The sequence below is a fragment of the Pantherophis guttatus genome, chromosome 14 (genome assembly GCF_059756535.1).
Source record: "Pantherophis guttatus breed Tessera chromosome 14, ASM5975653v1, whole genome shotgun sequence".
NCBI classification, from domain to species: Eukaryota; Metazoa; Chordata; class Lepidosauria; order Squamata; family Colubridae; genus Pantherophis; species Pantherophis guttatus.
The window spans coordinates 4025847-4049609 of NC_142076.1; the positions used below are offsets into that span (position 1 = coordinate 4025847).

General features: G+C 45.2%; 1 protein-coding gene across 1 annotated transcript in view; it reads left to right on the top strand.

Moving 5' to 3' along the window:
• The window catches only part of HAPSTR1 (HUWE1 associated protein modifying stress responses), a 31500-nt gene extending 16749 nt beyond the window's left edge, over nt 1-14751 (top strand). The window contains exon 4 of the mRNA XM_034420558.3: nt 14151-14751. Coding sequence (XP_034276449.1) covers nt 14151-14395 — 245 coding nt within the window. The 3' untranslated portion in view covers nt 14396-14751. The remainder of the gene's footprint in view (nt 1-14150) is intronic.
• Nucleotides 14752-23763: the final 9012 nt, after the last annotated feature.

Genomic DNA, 23763 nt, shown 5'->3' on the forward strand with positions numbered 1-23763 from the left:
CAATTTTTCCTCCTTGGAGCAAACAGCCTGCTTTAATTTCATTTTCATTTTCAGCATAGCTTGATTAGCACAAGGAAAACAAAAAATCTGCTCCCAGCAATTTACCTCTTTGCAGCAAGCAGCAGAGCCCTGTGCAAAACATCTGAGAGCAAAACAGCTGAGAGTCGGGAGGCCGATCCAATCAACTTGTGCTAATTAGGCTGTGCTGAAGCTGAAAGGAGCTGTTTCTTCTTACTGTTTGCTTGCAAGGAGGTAAACTGCTGGGAGGCAGAGGCCAAAGGGTGGGGGCCAGTGGGTGGGCGGAGCTACTTTTGGTGTATGACACACCCAAATTTTCACCCCCTTTTAGGAGGGGGAAAAGGTGCGTCTTATACGGTACTTCCTTTGAAAATACTTGTTCCAAAATATTCGATTGGATATTTGCCTTTCAAAGCGCACCAGTTGGGCAGAGATATCCAGATGGATATCTGCCTGATGCAGTTTGAAAGAGTGGATGCATCATTTGTGGATGCTTTTATTGTTTAATCAATGGGGGAAGCCAAATTTGCTTAACAACTGAGTGATTTACTTAACTTCTGACGTGACCTGCTTAACAACGGGGGGCATGGCAAAAAACATAAAATTGGGCATGACTCATTGCCTTGCTTAATGGGAATTATGGTCTCAGTTCTGGTCGTAAGGCTACCTCTATATGGAATTTAAATACCTTGCTTGAAAATTATGCAGAATTGATGGATATAGAAGTATAGCAGTTAGGAAAAAATATAGAAGTTTAGGGAAAAAAATCTTTGTATAGTGCAATTTTTCCTGCACTCTTAATACTAGGGGACTGTAAATTTCAGAATTCTCGGCTATGGCGATTATGATGAAGACTCTTAAGGAAGCATGTCAGGGAGAATTTTCTGTCTCTGATCTCTGGAAATGAAATCGAAGCTTTTTAAGCATCTGCTTGTGCCATGCTGCATGCAAGCCTGTAGTAGAGATTTCGTTTGCAGCTCGATCAGTTGCTGGTTTCATATCCTGCTCGGTGCGCCGATGTTGCTGCAGCAGGAATAATTCAAATCGCAATTGGACACCTTTTTAATTGGTTTAGATCTGTGGGTAAGCATGTAACTCATTGGGATTAGAAAACTATCTCATGTGGGGGGAAAAAAAAAACTTGATTGTTTTCCCCTCGTTAGCTCGGTGGGCAAACCTATTCCGAGTGCTAAGATGGCAATTTTGCCCCCAATGGCTTGAATATTGCTTTGCTTTTGGAAGTAAATCAAAATGGCTGACGATACCCTGGTGCTCTTCAGGTTTCTGCTCCCTCCTTGCCAGGGAAACTGACAGAGAAGAGAGGTGTGATTTATGCTTCAGCTTCTATGCTTGAGTTTCCACATCCTTAGTTGTCAAAGTGCTGAAGCTTGGCTCCGGTGCTCGAGACTGGCTTGCTAGGCAGGATAGGCAGTGCTGTTGCTAGGTAGGTGACTGGCTGGGGTGACCCACGGCAGGCTGGTATTGCTTCGTTTTCAGGTTTTACAAGTTTGCTTGCCTGTCATGGGGCGAGGGAGTTAAAAGTAACAATATGTTACTCTTGTGCGTCAGGATTTTCAGTGAATGAATAAAGGAGGGTCGTTGCATCTCAATGGCCAACATCTTAACATGGGTTGTAGCAACTAGTTCACTTCGATTCAAGTGCTGCCAAGAGAGTCTGCAGTACAGCCATGACCTCTTAAGCTTTGATTTTTGGATGGGAATGTTACCTTCTTTATGTTTTCCTGGCAAATGCACACAGCTGGAATTTGAAATGGCTTAGGGCAGAGGTCTTCAAACTTGGCCGCTTTAAGACTTGGCTGGCTGGAGAATTCTGGGAGTTGAAGTCCACAAGTCTTAAAGCGGCCAAGTTTGAAGACCTCTGGCTTAGGGTGCCCTTTAGCCTCTGTGAAATCTTCAGCTAGAGAGATGTCAGAAGTTTGTATAAGTTCAGTGTAAGAAGCTTTTTCAAATGACTTTTGACATTTATAGATTAGGTGCGAATTTCAGCCTGTTCATGAGAATGTAATGAAATTCACCAGTATCTTCATAAATCAAGACTTTTTCTCCATCCTGAACATAGCAACAATTAAAGTGTTCGGCCAGTGAAGGCTTTTGAATTCTCACAATAAAAAAGTCCAGTTCTTAATGCCAACATGTTTTTATACTAAACTGTAAAGTAGCGTAGGATGGAATAGGAATAGGAATAGGAATAGGAATAGGAATAGGAATAGGAATAGGAATAGGAATAGGAACAGAACAGAACAGAACAGAACAGAACAGAACAGAATCACATCATCACATGGAAAATTTTTCATGAAAGTGAAGGTACTTACTGGTAGATACATGTTGTGCCTCATTGCTAAAGTTGAATAGTATTCATGGCCAATCAAAGGAAAAATTCCCAAAGTGCTTAACCATTATTAACGGAATTTGCAACCACAACTCTTGGCAGCCCAGAAGTTTCCTTTCGTAAGGATTGAGACAGAACCATGGAGCAGAATATTACTGCTTGCTCGACAGGGTCTCCTTGTGCAGAGTTGGTTTGCCTCGCAGTACCAGATTCGAGAGCTGTCCAGGGCTGTAGCGAAGCCTGTCTGCTTGTGGCTTTCCAAAGGACCTGGTCGAAAAACCCGATGGCTCGTGTTACAGTTTTTAGTCGGCAAGAGATGCTAAGTCTCAGTGGTCGCCCATCTTAAAGCAACTTCTTTGGATTTAGCCTAGTGTTTTTGTGGGCCTGAACTTCCTGGCTTGGAAGAGGAGAGCATGCCTTGGTTTCAGGTAGCAATTATAGAGCCTGGCAACTTTCTGGTGGGCAGAAATGGGCCTTTTCATATTTTCGGATGGATAAGAGCCGCAGTAGACAGGGCAACAATTTCCTAATTTTAAAGGTGAATGGAGAATAATTTTGTTTTAAAAACTAGTCTATTTTAGGATTTCATCTTGTGTTGTTCTCTTCAAAGCAGAGTGGATTTGATTTAAATCGAGTTGATCTAAATCACGATTTAAATCATGATTTAAATCACTAGTAAAAAGACTTGATTTAAATCAACTCGATTTAAATCATAATTTTTAAAGAGCAACTGTCATCTCTGCTACTCCTTTGACCCACCAGTGTTGCAGAATATACAGCCTCATGCTACATAACTAAGCTCCATTTCATGCTGAATAAACTAAATTATTTATGTATCTTAAATAGAAAACTATCTTACGATAGATTTTTACCCCCAAAGTTTTTTATTAAAATAAATTTGATAAAAATCAAAAAAATCCGATTTAAATCAAAAAAATCCACCCTGCTTCAAAGTGATTGTTTTCTGAACTTCTAACATCCTGGGGTATGAGGTGGCCTATCCCTGATTGCACTCAGTTATATTTCTCTCTTTTTAAGTTCGCCAAACTAAAAAAAATAGGTAGAATTTTGGAAAAGCAGAACTGGATGCTCCAAGTCCCAGGCACCTGACAAGGTTGCTTCAAACTTAGACCTTCCAGGTTATCGGAAGAAAAAAAAGTGTTAATTAAATAGCTAAATTTAAATGATAGAACGATGGTGAGATGCTCCAAATGAACATAATTTGTGTCAGGCAAGTGGAATATCTTTTTTTCTTTAGAAATCCTTTCTGTAGCCAGAGGTGTTACGGGAGGCACTGGAGGCTGAAGTTTTTGGCAGGCTTACTTGTGTCAAGAATGTGAGAATCATTTGTGGGGAAGTGAACTGCCTTGCACGTCTTGCAATTGGGAAAAAAATAAGTTTTTTAAATTAACAATACATTTCCATGCATATTTGCTGATAAGTATGTCCTAATTTTTTACAAATAAGATTTATTGTTTTGTAAGTGCAATTTATTACTTAGTAAGCGTTAAAAGCAAAGGCATTTAATTCGTGTAAAAGCACAATGTTTTCAATCTTTTGAAGAAACAAGGAAGAGGTCCTTTGGGAGACATTTTAATTATACATTGATTTTAATTTAAAATAATTCAGTTGCTCAAAATGGAGTATGTGTTCCTGAGCCTTAAGGAGCATACTGTGTTTTTGTTTCGGTTAGGAATAGTAAGCAGGCAAAAAGTAAAATTGTGAAACAGAAGCAACCCTCAGAATGTAATAAAAGTATCCTCCAATGAGTCAAATAGATACGGGAAAGCACTGACTCTCGGAAAAAGGGGAGAAAAATGTAGACTACAGACATCCACACAAAATACTTTCTAATCAGCCACATTTTCTGAATCTGAATTCGTTTTTTTTTTAAACTCTTGGGTCTTTATAGTAGCAGAGGCCATTGCAACTTTAATAGGAAGCAGTGCTGAAGGAGATGACCTTCATAACCAACAACTTTTGACCGAAGAAATGTACCCGATGTGCTTGCTTCTTACATGCATTTTTTTTTTTTTTTTTAATTTGATTTATATGCCGCCCTTCTCCGGAGACTCAGGGCGGCTTACAGTGCGTTAAGCAATAGCCTTCATCCTTTTGTATATTTATACAAAGTCAGCTTATTGCCCCCACAAACTGGGTCCTCAATTTACCTACCTTAGAAAGGATGGAAGGCTGAGTCAACCTTGAGCCTTGGAGAGATTCGAACCAGCAGTAAATTGCAGGCAGCTGTGTTAATAACAGGGTGCTTTAAACCACTGTAGTACCAAGGCTCTTGACATTAACCAGTCAAGAGCCCACAAACTCTTGTTTACTCCCTGTAGCTCTCCAACAGCAGCTATGTAGACTTCACATGTCAAATCCTGAAGCATCCTAATTCAGTCACCACACTCGGATTCACTTATTTTTACAAATCCAAAAGACAAGTGGGGTCTGCTTGGACCAGTGTTTTTGAACCTTGGCAATTGTCACACCTGTGGACTTCAACTCCCAGAATTCCCAACACTGGATTAGGACACGTTTACAGATAGTCCTTGAGTTACGGATGTAATGGAGCCTTCCAATTTCATTCGTAACCCAAGGATTTGTAGGAGTGAATCGCGTAACTCGGAGTACCATCACTCCCTGCTTTTGGCCAGGCATTTGCTAATCGAATGCGTGGGTTGTTAAACTGCACGTGAGGTATCTCAGAGTAGGGAAGGGAGGGGGTCTAGTGATGGGCCACCTGCTTAAGACCACCTAAGGCCTCCCCGACCCACTGAAATAGCTCATGTTCTCCACAATTGCTTTCCCCCCTCTATCCTGTCACCTTGCGAAGATCTAGCGAGCTGTTCCCCTCTCCAGTCGCTCTGCTGCGTGAGATCACGACACTCGGAAGTTTCCAGGCTCGCCCCACAAAGAGTTTGGAAGGGATGGGATGCTTTTAAGCAGCAAAATCGGCTGCCTGAAAGAGTCCCATTGGCTTGCCAGCCCTTGTAAAAAGCCTTTCCCAGCACGAGCGGAGCTTGTGAGGGATGCACGGGAATCTTTCCTGAAAAACCTCCAGTGATGAAGCACCCAGAACTCTGGGAAAAGAGCTGCAGGAGATTTCTCCTTAGATCCTACTTAGAGGTCCCACCCATTGCTGCTTGTCCTACCCTTTGGTCCGTGATGGCGAACCTATGGCACGCGTGCCACAGGTGGCACGCAGCGCCCTCTGTGGGCATGCAAGCTGTTGCCCCAGTTCAGCTTTGCTGCACATGCGCGCGCCAGTGGTGGCATTCAGCCAGTTCTCTCCGGATCGTGTGAACCGGTAGCGACTGTGGGAGGCTCCATCCACCCACCCTGATGTAATGCATGACTACTGCGCATGCGCAGAAGGCCCTGTGCATGCATAGAGGTGGTGCGGGCAAGCACAGTGAGCACGCATGCACACACTCACATTTGCAAACCGGTAGGAAAGGTAAGTGAATTGCACCTTTGGCAAGCGCACCTCCCACCAGCCAGCTGGTTGTCGGGTCTCTGCTGCACATGTGCGGGGGGGCGGGGCCATGGGGGGCATGGCGCGTGCAGGGGGGGCCATGTACACATGCATGGGGGGCTGCATGTGCATTGCATTTGGGGGGTTTGGGCACATGTGTGCGCATTCGCGTGTGCACACGCTTTGGGCACTCGGTCCGGAAAAGATTAGCCATCACTGCCTTAGGTGCTTTGAAGAGTAAGTCAACCCTCTCTATGGCAGCCCCTCAAATGCTGGAAGACAGCTGTCACGTTATCCCGGATTCTTTTCTGCCTTCTCTAGTAGAGACATACCACGTTCCTTTAACCAAGCCCTTGTATTATTCTTCCTGCAGACTCCTTATCATCTTAGTTGCTCTTTGTACTCTTTCGAGGGCCTCTGCATTTTTTTTGGTACCAAGGGGTCGAGAACTGGATGCAGTGTTGCAAATATGGCCTCACTAGTATGGTATAAAGTGGTACCATCACGTCTCATGATCTTTAATTTAATTTAATTTCCAATTTATATACCGCCCTTCTCCCTGAGGACTCAGGGCGGTGTACAGCCAAGATAAAAAACATAGAATACAAATATTAAAACATTTAAAAATATATATAAATTTTGGCCTGAAAGTTAAGAATCACAGACTAATTAAAAGAATTTAAAAATTTTTTTAAATTTCTTCTTAAGCCAACCCGGCTTGCTGAAAAAGATAGGTTTTCAGGGAACGACGGAAGGCATTGAGGTCTTGGATTCTCCTTATCTCTGGAGGCAATTGATTCCAGAGGGTGGGAGCCCCCACAGAGAAGGCCCTCCCCCTGGGGGCCACCAGCCTACATTGTTTGGCTGATGGCACCCTGAGGAGGCCCTCTCTGTGGGAGCGCACGGGTCGTTGGGAGGTCATCGGTAGCAGCAGGCGGTCTCGAAGATAGCTAGGCCCTATGCCATGGAGCACTTTAAAGGTGATAACCAACACCTTGAAGCGCACCCGGAAGACCACCGGGAGCCAGTGCAGCTCGCGCAGGAGCGGTGTTACATGGGAGCGCCATGTTGCTCCCATCACTACCCGCGCTGCTGCATTCTGGACCAGCTGGAGCCTCCGGGTGCTCTTCAAGGGGAGCCCCATGTAGAGAGCGTTGCAGTAGTCAAGGCGAGAGGTGACGAGGGCGTGAGTGACTGCACAAGGAATCCCGGTCAAGAAAGGGCCGCAACTGGCGAATCAGGCGAACCTGATAAAAGGTCCCCCTGGTAACAGCCGTCAGATGTTCCTCCAAAGACAGCTGCCTATCCAGGAGGACTCCCAGATTGCGAGCCCTTTCAGTGGGGGCCAAAGACTCGCCCCCAATAGTCAGTGATGGAGTCAACTGACTATATCGGGATGCCGGGAGCCACAGCCACTCAGTCTTGGAAGGGTTGAGCCTGAGCCTGTTCCTCCCCATCCAGATCCGCACAGCCTCCAGGCACTGGGACATCACTTCAAGGGCATCGTTGGGGTGGCCTGGGGTGGAGATGTACAGCTGGGTGTCACAGCGTACTGGTGGTATCTCACCCCAAAGCCACGGATGATCTCGCCCAGCGGCTTCACATAAATGTTGAACAGAAGGGGCGAGAGGACCGATCCCTGCGGCACTCCACAAATGAGAGGCCTCGAGGTCGACCTCTGCCCCCCTGCCAACACAAACTGCGACCGGTCGGAGAGAAAGGAGGAGAACCACCGCAACACAGTGCCTCCCACCCCCAACTCTTCCAGCCGGTGCAGCATGATACCATGGTCGATGGTATCAAAAGCCGCTGAGAGATCTAATAGGACCAGAACAGAGGAATAACCCCTGTCCCGAGCCCTCCAGAGATCATCCACCAATGCGACCAATGCCGTTTCCGTGCTGTGCCCAGACCTGAAACCCGACTGGAACGGATCTAGATAGGATGTTTCCTCCAGGAATTGTGGAAACTGTTGCGCGACCACACTCTCAACAACCTTCGCAATGAAGCGAAGGTTGGAGACAGGATGATAGTTAGCCAATATTGCTGGATCCAGGGACGGCTTCTTGAGGAGAGGCCTCACCACCGCCTCTTTCAGGGCAGCGGGGAAGTGACCCTCACTCAACGAAGCATTAATGACGCCCTGGAGCCAGCCTCGTGTAACCTCCCGGGAAGCCAGTACCAACCAGGAGGGACACGGGTCCAGTAAACATGTGGCCGCACTAAGTCTCCCCAAAATCCTGTCCACATCATCGGGAGTCACAGCATCAAACTCCTCCCAGATAACATTCTCAAGACTGTTCCTCATCACCCTGCCCTGATCTACCCAGTCAGAGTCCAAATCCCCCCGGATCTGAGCGATTTTGTCATACAGGTATTGTCCGAAATCCTCCGCCCTGCCTTCTAAGGGATCCTCCCGCACTCCCAGATGGAGCAGGGCGCGGGTCACCCTAAACAGGGCGGCCGGACGATTCCCTGATGACGCAATAGAGGCGGAAAAGTAGTTAGACTTTGCCGTCTTTATCGCCACTAGGTAGGCCTTAATATGCGACCTTACCAGTGTTCGATCAGATTCAGCGAGACTGGCCCTCCAACCGCTCTCCAGGCGTCTTTTCCGGCGCTTCATTTCCCTCAGCTCCTCAGTAAACCAAGGAGCCGCCCGGGATCGGCATCGGGTCAGAGGCCGCAAAGGCACAACTTGGTCCAAGGCCCCACCAGCCGCCCGATCCCAGGCGGCTACCAGGTCCTCGGCCGAGTCATGTGCTAGATCCTCAGGAAATGGCCCAAGCTCCGTCTGGAACCTATCAGGATCCATCAGGCGCCTGGGGCGGATCCATCTAATTGGGTCCGCCTCCCTGCGGCGAGGGGTCGCGGTTCGAAGATCTAGGCGAAGGAGTGAATGGTCAGTCCATGACAAGGGTTCCATGTCCATATCCCCTATAACAAGACCACTCAACCACTGGCCAGAGACAAAAATCAAATCCAGAGTGTGACCCCCCCTGTGAGTAGGGCCATGAACTAACTGGGTCAGGTCCATGGCCGTCATGGAAGCCATGAACTCCCGAGCCACCTCAGACGTTTCACCGACGGATGGCAAGTTGAAATCACCCATGACTAAAAGCCTGGGTGTATCTACTGCCACCGTGGCTATCACGTCGAGTAGCTCAGGTAGGGCTGTTGCCACGCGGCAGGGAGCCAGGTACGTAAGCAACAAGCCCATCTGAACCCCACGGCCCCACCTCACAAGGAGGGACTCACATCCGGCTATCTGAGGCACAGTGGTCTCCCTCGGATCCAGATCCTCGTTAATAATAACCGCCACCCCCCCGCCCCTCCCCTGGGCCCTCGGCTGATGGAATGCTCTGAAGCCTGGTGGGCACATTTCAACCAGAGGGACGCCACCCTCCGGGCCCAACCAGGTCTCCGTAATACCCGCCAGGTCCGCTCCTCCCTCTTGTATAAGATCGTGAATGCTATCTTGATGCTATCGCTCTGTTCATGCAGCCTAGGATTGTATTGGGTTTTTTTTGGGGTGGGGGAGCTGAAGTACACTGCTGGCACATACTTACTTGATGGTCCACTAGGACAGCTGTCCCCAGCCTTTCCTGCTCTGAACTGGCGGGGGGGGGCTGAGGAGGAGGGTAGAGGGGATGGTTTCTCACACATGCCCTCTGCTTGTGTAAACGGAGCTTTACATGTTTGCCTGCTGCTTGCGTGGTCTGGTTCTCAAAGGGCTGTGGTTCGGGGGTTGTGGACCCCTGCGCTAGGACACCAAACTCCCTCTCACGGTTACCATATTTTTTGGAGTATAAGACACACCTTAGTTTTTGGGGAGGAAAATAAGAAAAAAGCTGATTGGCGGGTGGATCAGCCTCCCGGAATACCCCCAATCAGCTGTTCCCAGAGGGGAATTTTAGCAACAGGTTCCTTGGTTGTGAGCTCTGTGCCTTGCCTTTATTTTCTGCCTATGAAACTTCTGAAATTCTGTTTCAGAAAAAAACTTTTTTTCCTGCCTCTGAAAGCCTCCAAAACAGAGCTTCAGAAAAAAAGCCTCTGAAGCTCTGTTTGGGGGCTTCTTTTCTGAAGCTTCTTTTCTGATGCTTTTTTCAGCCTCTGAAACCTCCGTTTGAGAAGCTGGGCAGGGCTACATTCGGAGTGTAAGACGCACCCAGATTTTCAGCCTCTTTTTTTGGGGGGGGGGGGGGAAAGGTGCGTCTTATACTCCAAAAATACAGTAGCTACTATTGAGCCAGATACCACCTATTCTATACCTGTGCACTTGATTCTTCCTGTCTAGGTGAACTCCATCTTGTTGGAGAGGGCCCAGTGCTCAAGTCTATGAAGAGCCTTCTGAATCTTGAGTCTATTCTCCGAAGTGTTAGCAGTTCCCCCTAAATTGGTGTCATTTACAAAATTGATGAGCTCTCCTTCTGTCCCTCATCTAGATCTAGATATAATTTAGATCTAGATATAATTTATAATTTAATTAAAGAGCACCTGCCCCAAAACAGAACCTTGAGGTACCCCACTGCGTGCTTCCCCCCATGTAGATGCAGTTCTGTTAAGCAATTTCTCAGCCAATTGTGAATCCATCTGGTGACGACACTGTCTCACATTGTTCTGTCTTACCAAGAAGTAGACTGTGGTCTATTTTCAAATCCCTTACTGTGAAGTCCAAAGTATATTACATCCATAGCATTTCCCCGATCCACTAATTTAGTCACTTTTATCAAAGAAGGCAATTAAGATTTGTCTGTAGTGATCTCTTTTCAACAAACCCATGCTAGCTTCTTGCAATTGGCTTGTTCATTTCTAGACGCTCACAGATCCTCTTTTCCAGGGTTTTCCCAGGTATTGATGTGAAGCTGATTGGTCTGTATTTCTTGGATCCACTTTCCCCCCCTCTTTAGTAGATTGGAACCCCATCACTACTTCTTCAGCCTTCTGGCAGTTCTCCTAGCTTTGTTCCAGGAGGTTTGAACAATTCTGTTCAGTGGTTCCGAGTTCACATCTGCTATCTCCTTCAGAACTGTGGGATGTAATCCTTGTGGTTGTGGTATTTAAACTCTCCTAGAGTGGAGAAGGTGTTTTGTTACCTATTTCTTGGCTTTTTTGACCTGCATTCCTGTTCTATCTGTCACTGTGCTGCTTTCGGTACGTTGAGCTATTTTTTCCCCACCCCCATTGGCGTGAAGACAAGTGCAAAAAAGAAATTAAGCAGCTCTGCTTTCTCCCTGCTGCTTTGCCATCTTCTCCCATTAGTGGACCCTATCATATCTTTTGACTTTTTCTTGTTCGTTACTTATTGGAGGGAAAAAACCCTTTTTGGGGGGTTATTTTTGGCATTTCTTGCATTTCTTCGTTTTCCTGACTCTGTCATTGCAGATTTGGGCAATTTGCTGGAATTCTCTAGCTACTTGCCCCTCTTATTAGTTGGTTTCCAAATGATGTAGGGAACCTGAGTCTGCCAGGAGCCTCCCATTGCAGAATTGGGACTTCTGGAAAGGACTCTGGGAGGATTGGTTGTGTTAGTTTTGTTTGCCGTTGTAAGTGATGTAAATCAGGAGTCATCAACCTTTTGGACCTCAGGGACCACTAAATTCATAATTTTAAATCCCACGGACCACTAATATGAATTTTTTAAAAAAGATAAATAGCATTTAGTGCTATTTAGCATATAAAAAATGCAAATAATTTTTCTGCGGACCACCAACATTTTCTCATGGACCACCAGTGGTCCAAGGACCACTGGTTGGTGACCACTGATCTAAATGTCTCTGGAGATCGTCAATCATCCAGGCCATGGTTGTCCCAAAGGTGCTTTTTTCTCCCCAAAAGGCAACTGGACTTTCTTGGATTTTTCTTTGTAAATGTTTTGCTTCTCATTCAAAAACTGAAGAAGCTTCTTGGATGAGAAGCAAAACTTTTTTTTTTTTTTTTTTAAGCCCAGTTGCTTTTTTGGAAAAAAGCATCTTTGGGACTTACTTGCAAGCGATCAGACGTCTGAAGGGCTTCTGCTGGCTACCTGGCAAATTTCTTGGAGAGGTTGAGCTTAGTTGGAGGTGGAGGGATATTCTGAATTCTGAAGCATTTTATTCATGCAGCTTGCTAAACTTTGGGATTTGGGGGGGGGAGGCTGGGGGAAGGGGATTTCCACAGTGAAGCCAACCCTTTCGCTTCTGGGGGAGTAGAAAACAGCTGATGTTGATCTGTAGAGAACCTAAGTCTGGTTAAATTCTGTTGTTAATGTATCACAGATTGTATAGTTAACCGGATGACAGTTTGCTAAGAAGGGTGACAAAACTTGCCTCCTTCCCCTTTTCCACATGTACATTTACGATCTGTATGTTTGAGCAAATGTCCCAGCTGAAGAGCTAGTGAAATACACTTCCATTCTCAATATCTTACGTAGCCAAAGGTACTCTGTTTTCCCGAAAATAAGACATCTCCTGATAATAAGCCCAATCAGGCTTTTGAGTGCATGTGCTAAAATATGCCTCTCCCCCGAAAATAAGCCCTCCCCGAAAATATTTAAATGCAGAACTGGAAATCAGACGGCAAGAAGAGCCCCGTCTTGCTCCATGCGCCCCAAAATAATAAGATCTCCCCAAAAATAAGGCCAAGCGCTTATTTCAGGGTTCAAAAAAAATATAAGACAGGGTCTTATTTTTGGGGAAACACGGTAGAGAAATTGGCTCCCCCCTCCCCCCGTTTTCCCAGAACTGGTTTACTGAATGGGAAAGACAGAAAAAGGGAAAAAAAAGGCATTTACAAGGATGACTTCCCTGATTTAATCTTTTTGTGGTTGTCAGTTTGGAGTACAGGTAGTCCTCGACTTACGAAAGTTCATTTAGTGACCGTTCAAAGTTACAGTGGCACTGAAAAATGTGATTTATGGCCATTTTTCAGAGTTACGACCTTTGCAGCATCCCTATGATCACGTGACCAAAATTCCAGATGTTTGGCAGCTAGTTCATATTTATGACCGTTGCAGTGTCTCAAAGTCTCGTGGTCCCCTTTTGCGACCTCCTGGGGAAGCCAGATTCATTGAATGTCCGTGTTACTAACTTAACGACTGCAGTGATCCACTTAACAACTGTGCCAAGAAAGGTGATTAAAATGGGCCAAAATTCACTCAAGAATTGTTGCTTAGCAACAGAAATATTGTGCTCAGTTGTGGTCGTATGTTGAGGACTACCTGTACCTTTATGCTACCCTCTTTTCCCCAAAATAAGATACCCCCACTGATAATAAGCCCAATCGGGATTTTTGAGCGCATGGCAATAAGGCCAAGCATTTATTTCAGGGTTCAAAAAAAAAATAAAAATAAGGTAGAGAATGTTAGCTTGAGGGCGAGAGGAAGGCCTTTCTGAACAGATCCCCCGGGGCACTTCCATAACCCTCTCCAGCTGTGTGCCTAAATTATAATAATTCAGTGGCCCCCAACCTTTTGGGCACCAGGGACGGGTTCCTTGGAGAGAGGTTTTTCTGCGGCCTGGAGGGGCATAGGACACATGGTTTTGCATGCTGCCTGCATCCCACAAATGGGGTTTCACTTGTTTGCGAGACCCCTGCTATAATTGACCTTTTGCTCAGCAGGACCCAAAAGCTCCGAGTAAGTCCGTTGTCCTCTCCTGAGGAATGCAGGCCTGCCATTTGTGTTCAAGTTGCCTCCCAATAGGCCAGGGGTCGGCAACCTTAAAACACTGAAAGAGTCATTTGGACCCGTTTCCCACAGAAAAGAAAACACCGGGAGCCACAAAACCCTTTTGTCACCTAAAATGAAGATAACACTGCATATATTGTTTTTTACCTTTATGCTATGTATAAAAAAAACTATAGTGTGTTGCATTTATGAAATCAATGACCTGTTACAGAGAAAACACATTTTTATTTCTGCACGCAACAAAAATATTTTGAACTCCAGGAAAAAAAAAAGATGGGTTGAAAAGCTCAATAAATCACGTGCTGAAGGATGTCGCACATTGGCGGTTGTGACGCATATTTTGACAGGGAGCTGCAGCAGAGGGATGAAAGAGCCACAGGCGGCTCCAGAGCCAAGGGTTGCTGACCCCTGCAACTTTTATAAGGCTCCCAAACTGTAAATGATTCACTGGTTAAGTTGTCCAGTTTGAATCCAGTTTGTGGATTCACATTAATGTAGATGTCGAGGGAAAACGGGCGTCTTCCGTTTTTCAGCCTCTCGCCCCCCCCTCCCCCCTTTAGTGTGCCGGTCTGGCTTCCTGGATAACCATGGCTCCCAGAGTGTCCTAATTCCTTCTTTCCTTTTTTCCCTCCCTGCAGGTCTCAGTGGCGCAATGGCCAGCATCAGCGTCCGCTCGAGCACCCCGGGCTCCCCCACCCACGTGAGCAGTGGCTCCAACGGGAGTCGAAGGAGAAACGGACTCCATGATGTTGACTTGAACACTTTCATATCTGAAGAAATGGCACTCCACTTGGACAATGGTGGAACTAGAAAGCGTACCTCAGCCCAGTGCGGTGATGGCATTACGGACTCCCCGACCCATAAACGCAACCGTATGATCTAAATGGCAACAATTGTTTTCACCCTCCCCTTCCCCCACCTGCCCCCCTCCCCTTTGCTCAAAAAAGCCCACTGGTGCTCATCTGCCCACTGGGAAAACAAACTTGAGGCTCTCTCTTCGCGAGTCACACAAAATATTTGCCATAAACGAAAAGAATACATCCGGAGGCTAGACTCCCCTCGAACCTCCTCTATGGCTTTCCTCAGAGTAGATTCTTTAGCAAGAGGATTTCCAACGTTGTGTAGTAGCTAGCAAGCTCATCGCAGGTTAGATCACACATCCATTCCAAGGCTAAAAGTGACCTTACGTGTACTCTTAAAAGGGAAGAAAGGAAATATCAGACATTTTATTTGGTTATAGATTGCTTTCTGTCCTTTATTTCTTGCCGTGTTTCAATATTTGCTTCAACAATATTGCCACTTTTAGACAACAGTGTCAACACCATGACTTGGCAAGTAAGACCCACATGCTTCCTTTAGAGAGAATATATATATATATATATATATATATATATATATATATATATATATATATATATATATATATTTTCCTTTTAAAGCCTACTAGACACATAATTTTCTATTTAAATAAGTGCGCACATTATAAGCTTTGGCTTGTGTCCATTTTTAAAAAAAAAAATTTACAGAGCAATTGAGAACCGGGAGGTGATGTAAACAGGTTCCCTGGTGGTGATGCGGCAGAGACTTAAGTCATTACAAGAAGGCTGTTTGTTGAGGTTGTGTGTGTGAGCTCTAAAGCAGTTGCCCCCAGGCCCTCCTCTTCCATCTGCCCCAGGAATGTCCACCTGGAAGGTTTTGAATGGATTGCTTAAGTCCGCCAGCAGAGTACTTTGAGCGTCAGAGGGATGTGTTTTGTCACTGGGAGGACATGTGGTTTTGGGTAATACAGGTACGTATCATATCCTTTCCTCAGTGTGTGGGGAGAAAACTGGGTGGGTAGGAAATGTATTTATTTTTTTAAAAGGGGGTTTGGCCTTTGTGTCTTCCCATCATGCTGCGGGGGTGAGGTTTGAGCTGCTTTTAAAAAGCAGGAACACCCGTGTCTCGGGCACAATCATTTTCTTTGACATTTGGGCGAGATAGAAGAACCTCTAGACCCCATTTTGGGTGGCTTTAGTGCCCAGGACTGCAGAGCTAAGCCGGCCCCCAGTGTTGGGGTTTTGCTGGCCAAGCCTTCTGACGCCAGCAGAGGGTAATGTTGGTATAGCAAAAGGGAACCACCATTTTCGAGTCAGGTATGTGAGACACCCACCCCCTGAGCTACCTTGAGAAAGGTAAAAGGGAGAGGGCCAGGACATAAGGGCTGAACTGCTCCACCTGGGTCGAAATTCCCCTCCCCTCCCATCTTGGCACACAGACCCTCCTTTCTGTGTCCTCCAGAGATCTGTTGCATTTTTATCAAAGGAAAGGATTGTAATAACTCTTGCCCGACAACACTGGGAGTTTGAAAATGGTAGGTTAGTCTTCTCTGTTCTGGTGCCCCCCAGCTGTGTTTGGCTACAGCCCCTTCGTCCCTTGCCTTCTGGCTGAGGATGATGGGAGCTCTAGTCTGCCTTGACTGCAGAAGGGCAGTTTGCAGTGTTTCAAAAACAGCCTTGGAACCAGATTCCCCTTGAACGTTGCTTGACTGGGCAGCTCAATACACCGTAGGGTTCTTAGATTAGAAGCCTCTCCATGCCCCTTCAGTCAGATGTTTTCCCCTGGATCTCTCGTCTCTTCCCGAGGCTTCCTATTTCTCTTAATTTGGGAATGGTGGTGTCAGATCCACGGAGACCTGTCTAAGCAGCAAAAGTCCTTGCAATTGGGTGTGTGTCTGTGTGTGTGTGGGGGGGGGGCTGATTCAGGAGGGATTCAGGCAACATTAAGGGGATCTGCTGAATTGCACACCCTTGTTTTTGCCTTTGGGAAAAAAAAGCAGTGTGAAGCACAGGGTACCCCAATTTAAAAGGCCATGGAGGTTCTCTGGGAGAAGCAGAAGTATTCTCATTTACTTCGTGGAGTTTTAAAAAAAACACCACACTGCTAATTGCATCTTTAAAACAGTTTAAAAATGACCTGTCATGAAACTATGAGAATTTAAAATTAATTTCCAGCCTCAAGTCTCAGGTTGCGTTATCTTTTAGATGTTCTTTTGAAAGATTGCCAGTGTTGGAAATGCAGCTCATGGATGACTTTTTGACTTAATGAGAGAATCCAGACTGCAGGGTGTCGGTGTGACGTGGTTCTTATCTGGTTTAAACAAGCATTTCTCTCTGGAGAATTAAAAGCACTTAAATGTTTTGCGGGTGCAGGATTAAGAAAGACTGGTTGCAAAATGTTTAAAAAAAATATTCTGCCAAAAAACATAACTTCGAATGAAATTGTAACTGAAAATCTCGACTCTAAGTGAGCAGAGCCATCTAATAAATACTCTCAGAAAGAAAAAAAATTGGCCTGGAATGGAGAAATAGGAAATGAGGACTTGGGCCACTGATGAACGCACAGACTCCTTGATTTAAATCATCGGTGCCCTGAATGAGTATGGAGCTTTGCTTGAGGGTCTTTGGTCTGGGGGTTTCTCCAAAGTCGTTACGAGCCCAGCCCAAAATGCTAGACAGAGGAGATCAAGATTGCTTCCCAGTTAGAGACCGAACGATGGAGCCTGTAGCTCTCCCGTCTGTGGAATTTATTCCCTCCCCTCCCTTCCTCTTATACCAATTAGACTAGAGTAACTCTTCTGTGCTTCGAAGCTTTGCTTTCAGTCTAGCTCCTCTGAACAAAATCATTTGAGCATTTAAAAAAAACAACTTTTTTTGGGGTGCCATCTTTTTGTTTTGGCAAAGAAAAAAAAAACCAGGCTTGGATAAGCCAGCTGCCCTTTATAGTCTGTGTGCTTGTAAAGCTTCAACTTTTTACTTTACTGCTTTTTTTTTTAATAAAAAAACAAACAAACTCTTATTTGCTGTCAAAAACGTTCATTCTCCTGCCAAAATAATCATAATCTCGATTGCATGAGGGCCCTCATTAGAGAAGTGGCTTGTGTCACAAGCAGATTTCTTTAAAGCTCGGCCATGGAATAGCCCCAGAGGTTGCTCCTTGATAGGTGACTTTTGGAAGACTATTACTCTTTGAACCCAGACCTGTCTAGTACTTAAGGTGGAGTAGAGAAATAGTCTGTCGCCGTTCAGCTCTTTTTTAATTATTATTATCTGACATGATTGGATGCCCTTCTGGTGATACTCGTCTCATTCTGTTTTTCCTTGTAAACCAAACTTAACATGAATGTGGGGCAGATTTTACATATAGTGTATCCTGCATTGAAGCTGAGCTTGGCTTGCATATTACTAAAATTCAATTTTAAATATTAAAACACTTGAGCTATAGTGAAGTAATGCAAAGCTGATTCTTCCCCCCCCCCCCTTCCCCTCCTTTGTTTGAAATGGAATTCCTGCAAATCTTCAAATGTGACTTTGCTCTGCTGGAGAAATAGATACCTTTTTAAAACCGTAATAAAATTAAATAAAATAAATCGACACCGCCTGCTTGTTTACGTTCTTTATTGTTTGAGCCAGTCAGAGGGGACGGTCATTTGAGATCTGGGGGTAATATTTGGGGGGAGGGGTTGGGAGCTGCAATGGGTGGGGGATCACAATATATGCTGGCATTTTATGTTTTTTTCCTGGGTTGGTGGGATTATAGCCTTCGTTTGGATGGCAAATCACTTGCCAATCTGATCACCATCTTCATTTAATGACCCCATAATCCCTAGCAGGGTGGAGTCTGGGCAACTGAATGGAGCTAGCAGAGTGTTTTAATGGCCAGATGCCTTTCCTGTCGCCAGTGCGGAGTTTTGTTCAGCAGATCTCAGTGGTGCCAATTTGATCCTGGGGGGAAAATCCAGTTGGAATGGATCTTAAGTTTTTTTCAACCTTGGCAGCCTGCAAATTTGTCTGGAGTACAGGTAGTCCTCAACTTACGACAGTTCAAAGTTACAATGGCACTGAGAGAAGTGACCGTTTTTCACACATCTATTAAACCACCACCCCCATGGTCATGTGATTAAAATTCGGATACTTGGCATGTGACGCATGATGGGTTGCAGTGTCCCGGGGTGTGTGTGTGTGTGTCACGTGATCCCTTTTTGCAACCTGACAAGCAAAGTCGATGGAAAAGCCACAAGTTGCAAAAGGGGGCAAAATTCATTTAACAAAACGTCTCGGCAACAGACGTTTTTGGCTCAGTTGTGATCGTAAATCGAGGATTATCTGTACGACGGAAGCCTTGGCCAACCCAAGCAGGGCCAATGGAGGAACTGGGGCTTGGGGTCCCATATATTTTACTGTTCATGGAGCAAAAGGAGCTGCTGTGGGAGGCAACCTTGGTGTTTCTAGGAACTATGTTGGCATAGCCCAAGAATCCAGCAACCATCCTGGATCAAGAGTTTTAAAATAGGTTGAATATTACCGCTCTGGTTTTCACATATTGGGTAAATCGCATTATAAGCTAGGTGGCAATATGGACTAGAAACCTAACTTTCTGGAATGGGAGCTCAAATGTCCACCTTCAGTGCATTTGGGCAGTTCCCAGGACTTGCACGGATGTGAACTCGGCTTTTTTAAAAGAGCAGACATGTTTCACAGCGACCCTAAATTTGGGCAACGTAAAGGTTGCTCTTGAAAGTGGGAACGTGAGCCATATCAAATGGGCTTGTTATGACAATTGCTAGGATAGAGCCATGGTGGCGCAGTGGTTAGAATGCAGTATTGCGGGCTAATTCTGCCGACTGCCAGCAGTTCAGTTCACACTGGCTCAAGATTGGCTCAGCCTTCCATCCTTCCGAGGTGGGTAAAATAAGGACCCCAGATTGTTGGGGGCCATAGGCTGACTCTGTAAACTGCTTAGAGGGGGCTGTGAAGCACTGAAGCAGTATATAAGTCTTAAGTGCTATTGCTATTGTGATAGTAACATCCTTACAGACCTCCAGAAGCTAAGCAAGGGGTGAACTGGTAGGTGCCTGAATGGCACATTGACTGGGGAACTCTGGGGAGTTGAAGTCCGCATATCTTAAAAGTTGCCACGGTTGACAAACACTGCTCTGGAGAGAGAGATCCTGCATATGGTGTATATTTTACACACACACACACACACAAATACAGACAACAGCCATATTCACAAGGTAATAGTAGGTAGTTAGGCTGTTGGTTTGAGCTCCGAGCTTGTCCATTTGGTTGCAAACATTTTGTCACCATTCGAGGAGACCGTGAGTTTTGAGTTGTGCTCGTCTGTCAGAAGACAGGCCTTTTATTTTTTTTCTTCATGTTTTTATTAGACGTTTTTCTTCATTTTATATCACATTTTCAATCTTTACAGCGCTTCAATACCAGTATCACTTATAAGTACATAAATTATTTACATTGTTCTTCCTTACCCTTTAAATACATTTATCTATTCTATATATTGTAACAATATTCGTAACTATATATATTTTACCTTTTTAACTTAAAAATATTTTTAAGGACACGGGCCTTTAAAACCCTTTTTATGAGATGCAAATTAGTCTGAAACGGACGAGCACAATTCAAAGCACACGGACGATGTCTCCTCGAAAGGTGACGAAATGTTTGCAACCAAATTGCCAAGCTCGGAGCTCAAACCAGCAGCCTAAATATTCACAAGTCTTTAGAACCAGGCATAAAGCTATCCCTGGTAGCTGAAGTAAATAGTAGATGGAAACAATCTCTTCAAGTTTTTGGCAAAACTAGAAAAAGTTCTCATTCCTGAGTTCTGGAGAGATTTTACAGGTAGCTGCAAATTATGTGGATATTAATACTAATACTACTACAAAGTGTGTGTGTGTGTGTGTGTGTGTGTGGCTTCTCAACATTTCCTCCCTTTTGGGTTTTCTCTAGTTGTGCAAAGAGAAATATAGGTAGTCCTCCACTTACAACCACAACGGAGCCCCAAATTTCTATTGCTAAGCGAGACATACGTTAAGTGATTTTTGCCTCCTGTTAATGACCTTTCTTGCCACAGTTGTTAAGTGAACCGCTGCAGATGTTAAGTTAGAAACACCGTCATTAAGTGAATTTGGCTTACCCTTTGACTTTGCTTGTTGGAAGGTTGCAAAAGGGGATCACATGACCCCGGGACACTGGGACCGTCCTAAATATGTGTCGTGGCCCATCAATGGTCTGTGCGGATTGTAGCTGATTCGGACAGCGAGGAGGCTGGTGTGGTGTTGTGCCAGCAGCCTGTGCAGCAAGCATCCAAGTCGGCTCTGGAGAAGATGTGCCAGAGGCAGGGATTCAGCCAGGGCCTTCAGAACCTCCAGAAGCTCCTTTAAGTGAGGAGGACGAAGAGGAGCCTCTTCTCGATGCACGGGTGCGCAGAGCGGCCAAAAGGCAGGAGTGGCTCCTCAGGAGGAGGTCTCCTCGAGAGTAAGACTTGGGGCTAATTGGCCACTCCCTTAGCCTATTTAAGGAGGAATGCCGACTGAAGCAATTTCCAGGGAACAACTTTAGTTCATTCTCCGCCGCGTCTGGATTCTCTGCAAATTGCTTCTGGGCTTTCTGCCAACCTTAGTAAGATTGTGATTACTTTATCTTTGTTTTCTTGTAGGCTGTTAAGGAAGTTTATTAACAGCCTTTGTTTTGAAAAAGACTCAGTTATTTTAGTAAATTAAGTTTTGTACAAACTTTGTGTGTGCTGTGTTCTTTGGGGCAGAACATAGCTGGGGCAGAACAATATGAGTCAGTTGCCAAACACCTGAATTTTGATCACATGACCAATGGGATACTGCAAAGGTCATAAGTGTGAAAAACGATCATAAGTCACTTTTTTCAGTGCCGCTGCAAATTTGAACAGTCACTAAACAAACTTGTGAGTCAAGGACTACCTGTAGTATGTAGTTTGATTATGGTGACTTACTTTAGGGAGATAGCTTTTAAAGATGGCTTATATATATTTAATTAATAAACACTTACCGTACTTTCAATAATAGTCTGTAGAGATTCTCAGTCATCCGGGTCCTGGTTGTCCCAAAGGTGCTTTTTTTCAAGAGGCAACTGGACTTTTTTCTTTTGAAGACATTTCGCTTCTCATCCAAGAAGCTTCTTCAGCTCTGACTGAATGATTTATTCCCCGCCGTCCAGTCATAGCTGGAGAAGCTTCTTGGATGAGAAGTGAAACGTCTTCAAATAAAGACAAAAAAGTCCAGTTGCCTCTTGAAAAAAGCACCTTTAGGACAGGTGTGAAATGCTACTGGTTCGCTCCGGTTCGGGTGAATCGTTAGTGATAAAAACTACCGCTTCAGGTGAACCGGTAGTAAAAAAAAGCTACCGCTTGGTCCGAACCGGTATTTCTGATGATCAGCTGTGTGGCACGATTTATATTCTATTTATCTATCTAAATAGCGCAGGACAGCTTTTCCCCCCCTCAATGTTCTACTTTTGTTCAAATGGCTCCTTTTTCTGCATGAAGCGCACATTGGTGTGCACTGCGCATGTGTGCGCACGCAACATGCATTTGTCTGGCATGCACTGCATGCGTGGGCAGCAAACCAGTGGCAATTGGCGGAAGATTTCACCACTGCTTTGGGACCCATTTTCAATAATATTTAATGCTATTTCTTATTTTACCATCTGCTTATTAATAAGATTATTCTCAGGTACTCAAATTTCTAGGCTGAAGCTAAAGACATTTTTTTTTCCCTATAGCTGTTTTGATTTTACAGGTACCTGAGATATTAAGGGAATTACCAGCAAATGAAATGTCTAAATGTTTGCAACTGCCACAGGGCTTTCCAATGAGCATCTTGGACAAAGCTGTTTGAAGGTGTTGTTTGGACGATGCTGGCTTGTCTAGAAACTTAATAGGCAAACTGTAAAAGTAAAGATATTATCTGTTGAGAACAATGTAAAATCACAGCTGCCGGTTCTTCAGCTGCTCTTGATCTCCATAAGCACCGAGTTCTTCCTAAGAACCTAGGACAGGGGTCAGCAATCTGCAGCTCCGGAGCCGCATGCAGCTCTTTGGACCCTCTGCTGTGGCTCCCTGTCAGGTGATCCCACCACTGACTGGCCCTCTCCTCCCAGTCATTCCTCGCCTGACCTGAGAAGGTAAGGGCGACGGCGGGGGATGGAGAGGCGGCCAGGGCAGAGACAGAGAGATACAGAGAGAGGGGAAGAGAGAGACATAGAGAGATACAGAGAGAGAGAGGGAGGGAGGGGAGAGAGAGATATGTCAAAAGGATTTTGTGGTTCCCGGTGTTTTTTGACAACTGGTTCTCTACCCTAATGACCGGCTGGGTAGGCATGGCTGGGGGGGTGTCATGTGACTGGTGGAAGTGAGTGACATCAAGTTGGCCACGCCCACCCAGGTTTTGTGGCTCCTGATGTTTTCTTTTTTGTGGGAAATGGTCCAAATGGCTCTTTGAGTATTTAAGGTTGCAGACCCCTGACCTAGGAATTCATAATTATTGGCATAGTATATGTGGGTCCATGCCTTTTGCAATTCTTTGGGTTATTCCCTCCATATCTCATGGTCACAGTTGACAGATGGAAATGTCTTTATGTCCAAGAGTTTTTAATGTTTAAGTCAGTGTACCAGCAACCACCGGGATCACCCTAAAATTATGATTTAGGCCATCATCTTTCAACTTTCATTTTCAGATCTTGACACATTCTGATCCTCTCCAGTTCTGTGTCTTTTATTCTGCTATGCCCTGGTACTGCTCCTTCAATTATCCACACTTTCTTCTTTTCAACCACAATAAAATTCCGGTGTGTTATGAACCAAGACGTTTTTTAATCAGTTTGAATTTGGAAATCCTACAGTATTTTAACTTGCTCATTTTCTATTTTTTCCCCCCCAAGTCAGAGGTGGGTTTCAGCAGGTTCTGACCAGTTCTGGAGAACCGGTAGTGGAAATTTTGAGTAGTCTGGAGAACCGGTAGCAAAAATTCTGACTGGCCTCGCCCCCATCTATTCTCTGCCTCCCAAGTCCCAGCTGATTGGGAGGAAATGGGAATTTTGCAGTAACCTTCCCCTGGATTGGGGAGGGAATGGAGATTTTGCAGTATCCTTCCCCCGGAGTGGGGTGGGAATGGAGATTTTGCAGTATCCTTCCCCTGCCACACCCACCAAGCCACGCCCACCAAGCCATGCCATACCATGCCACGCCCACCGAGCCACACCCACAGAACCGGTAGTAAAAAATTTTGAAACCCACCACTGCCCCAAGTATATGTTCCCACCCAGTTTTCACACAATGATTTTTTGCAGATGTTCCAGTGTGGACAGGCGTGGGATGCCTTTTGTTTATCGTCAGTTTGTGCAATCACCTTGCACGATCTACTGTTTCTTCTGCTTTTTT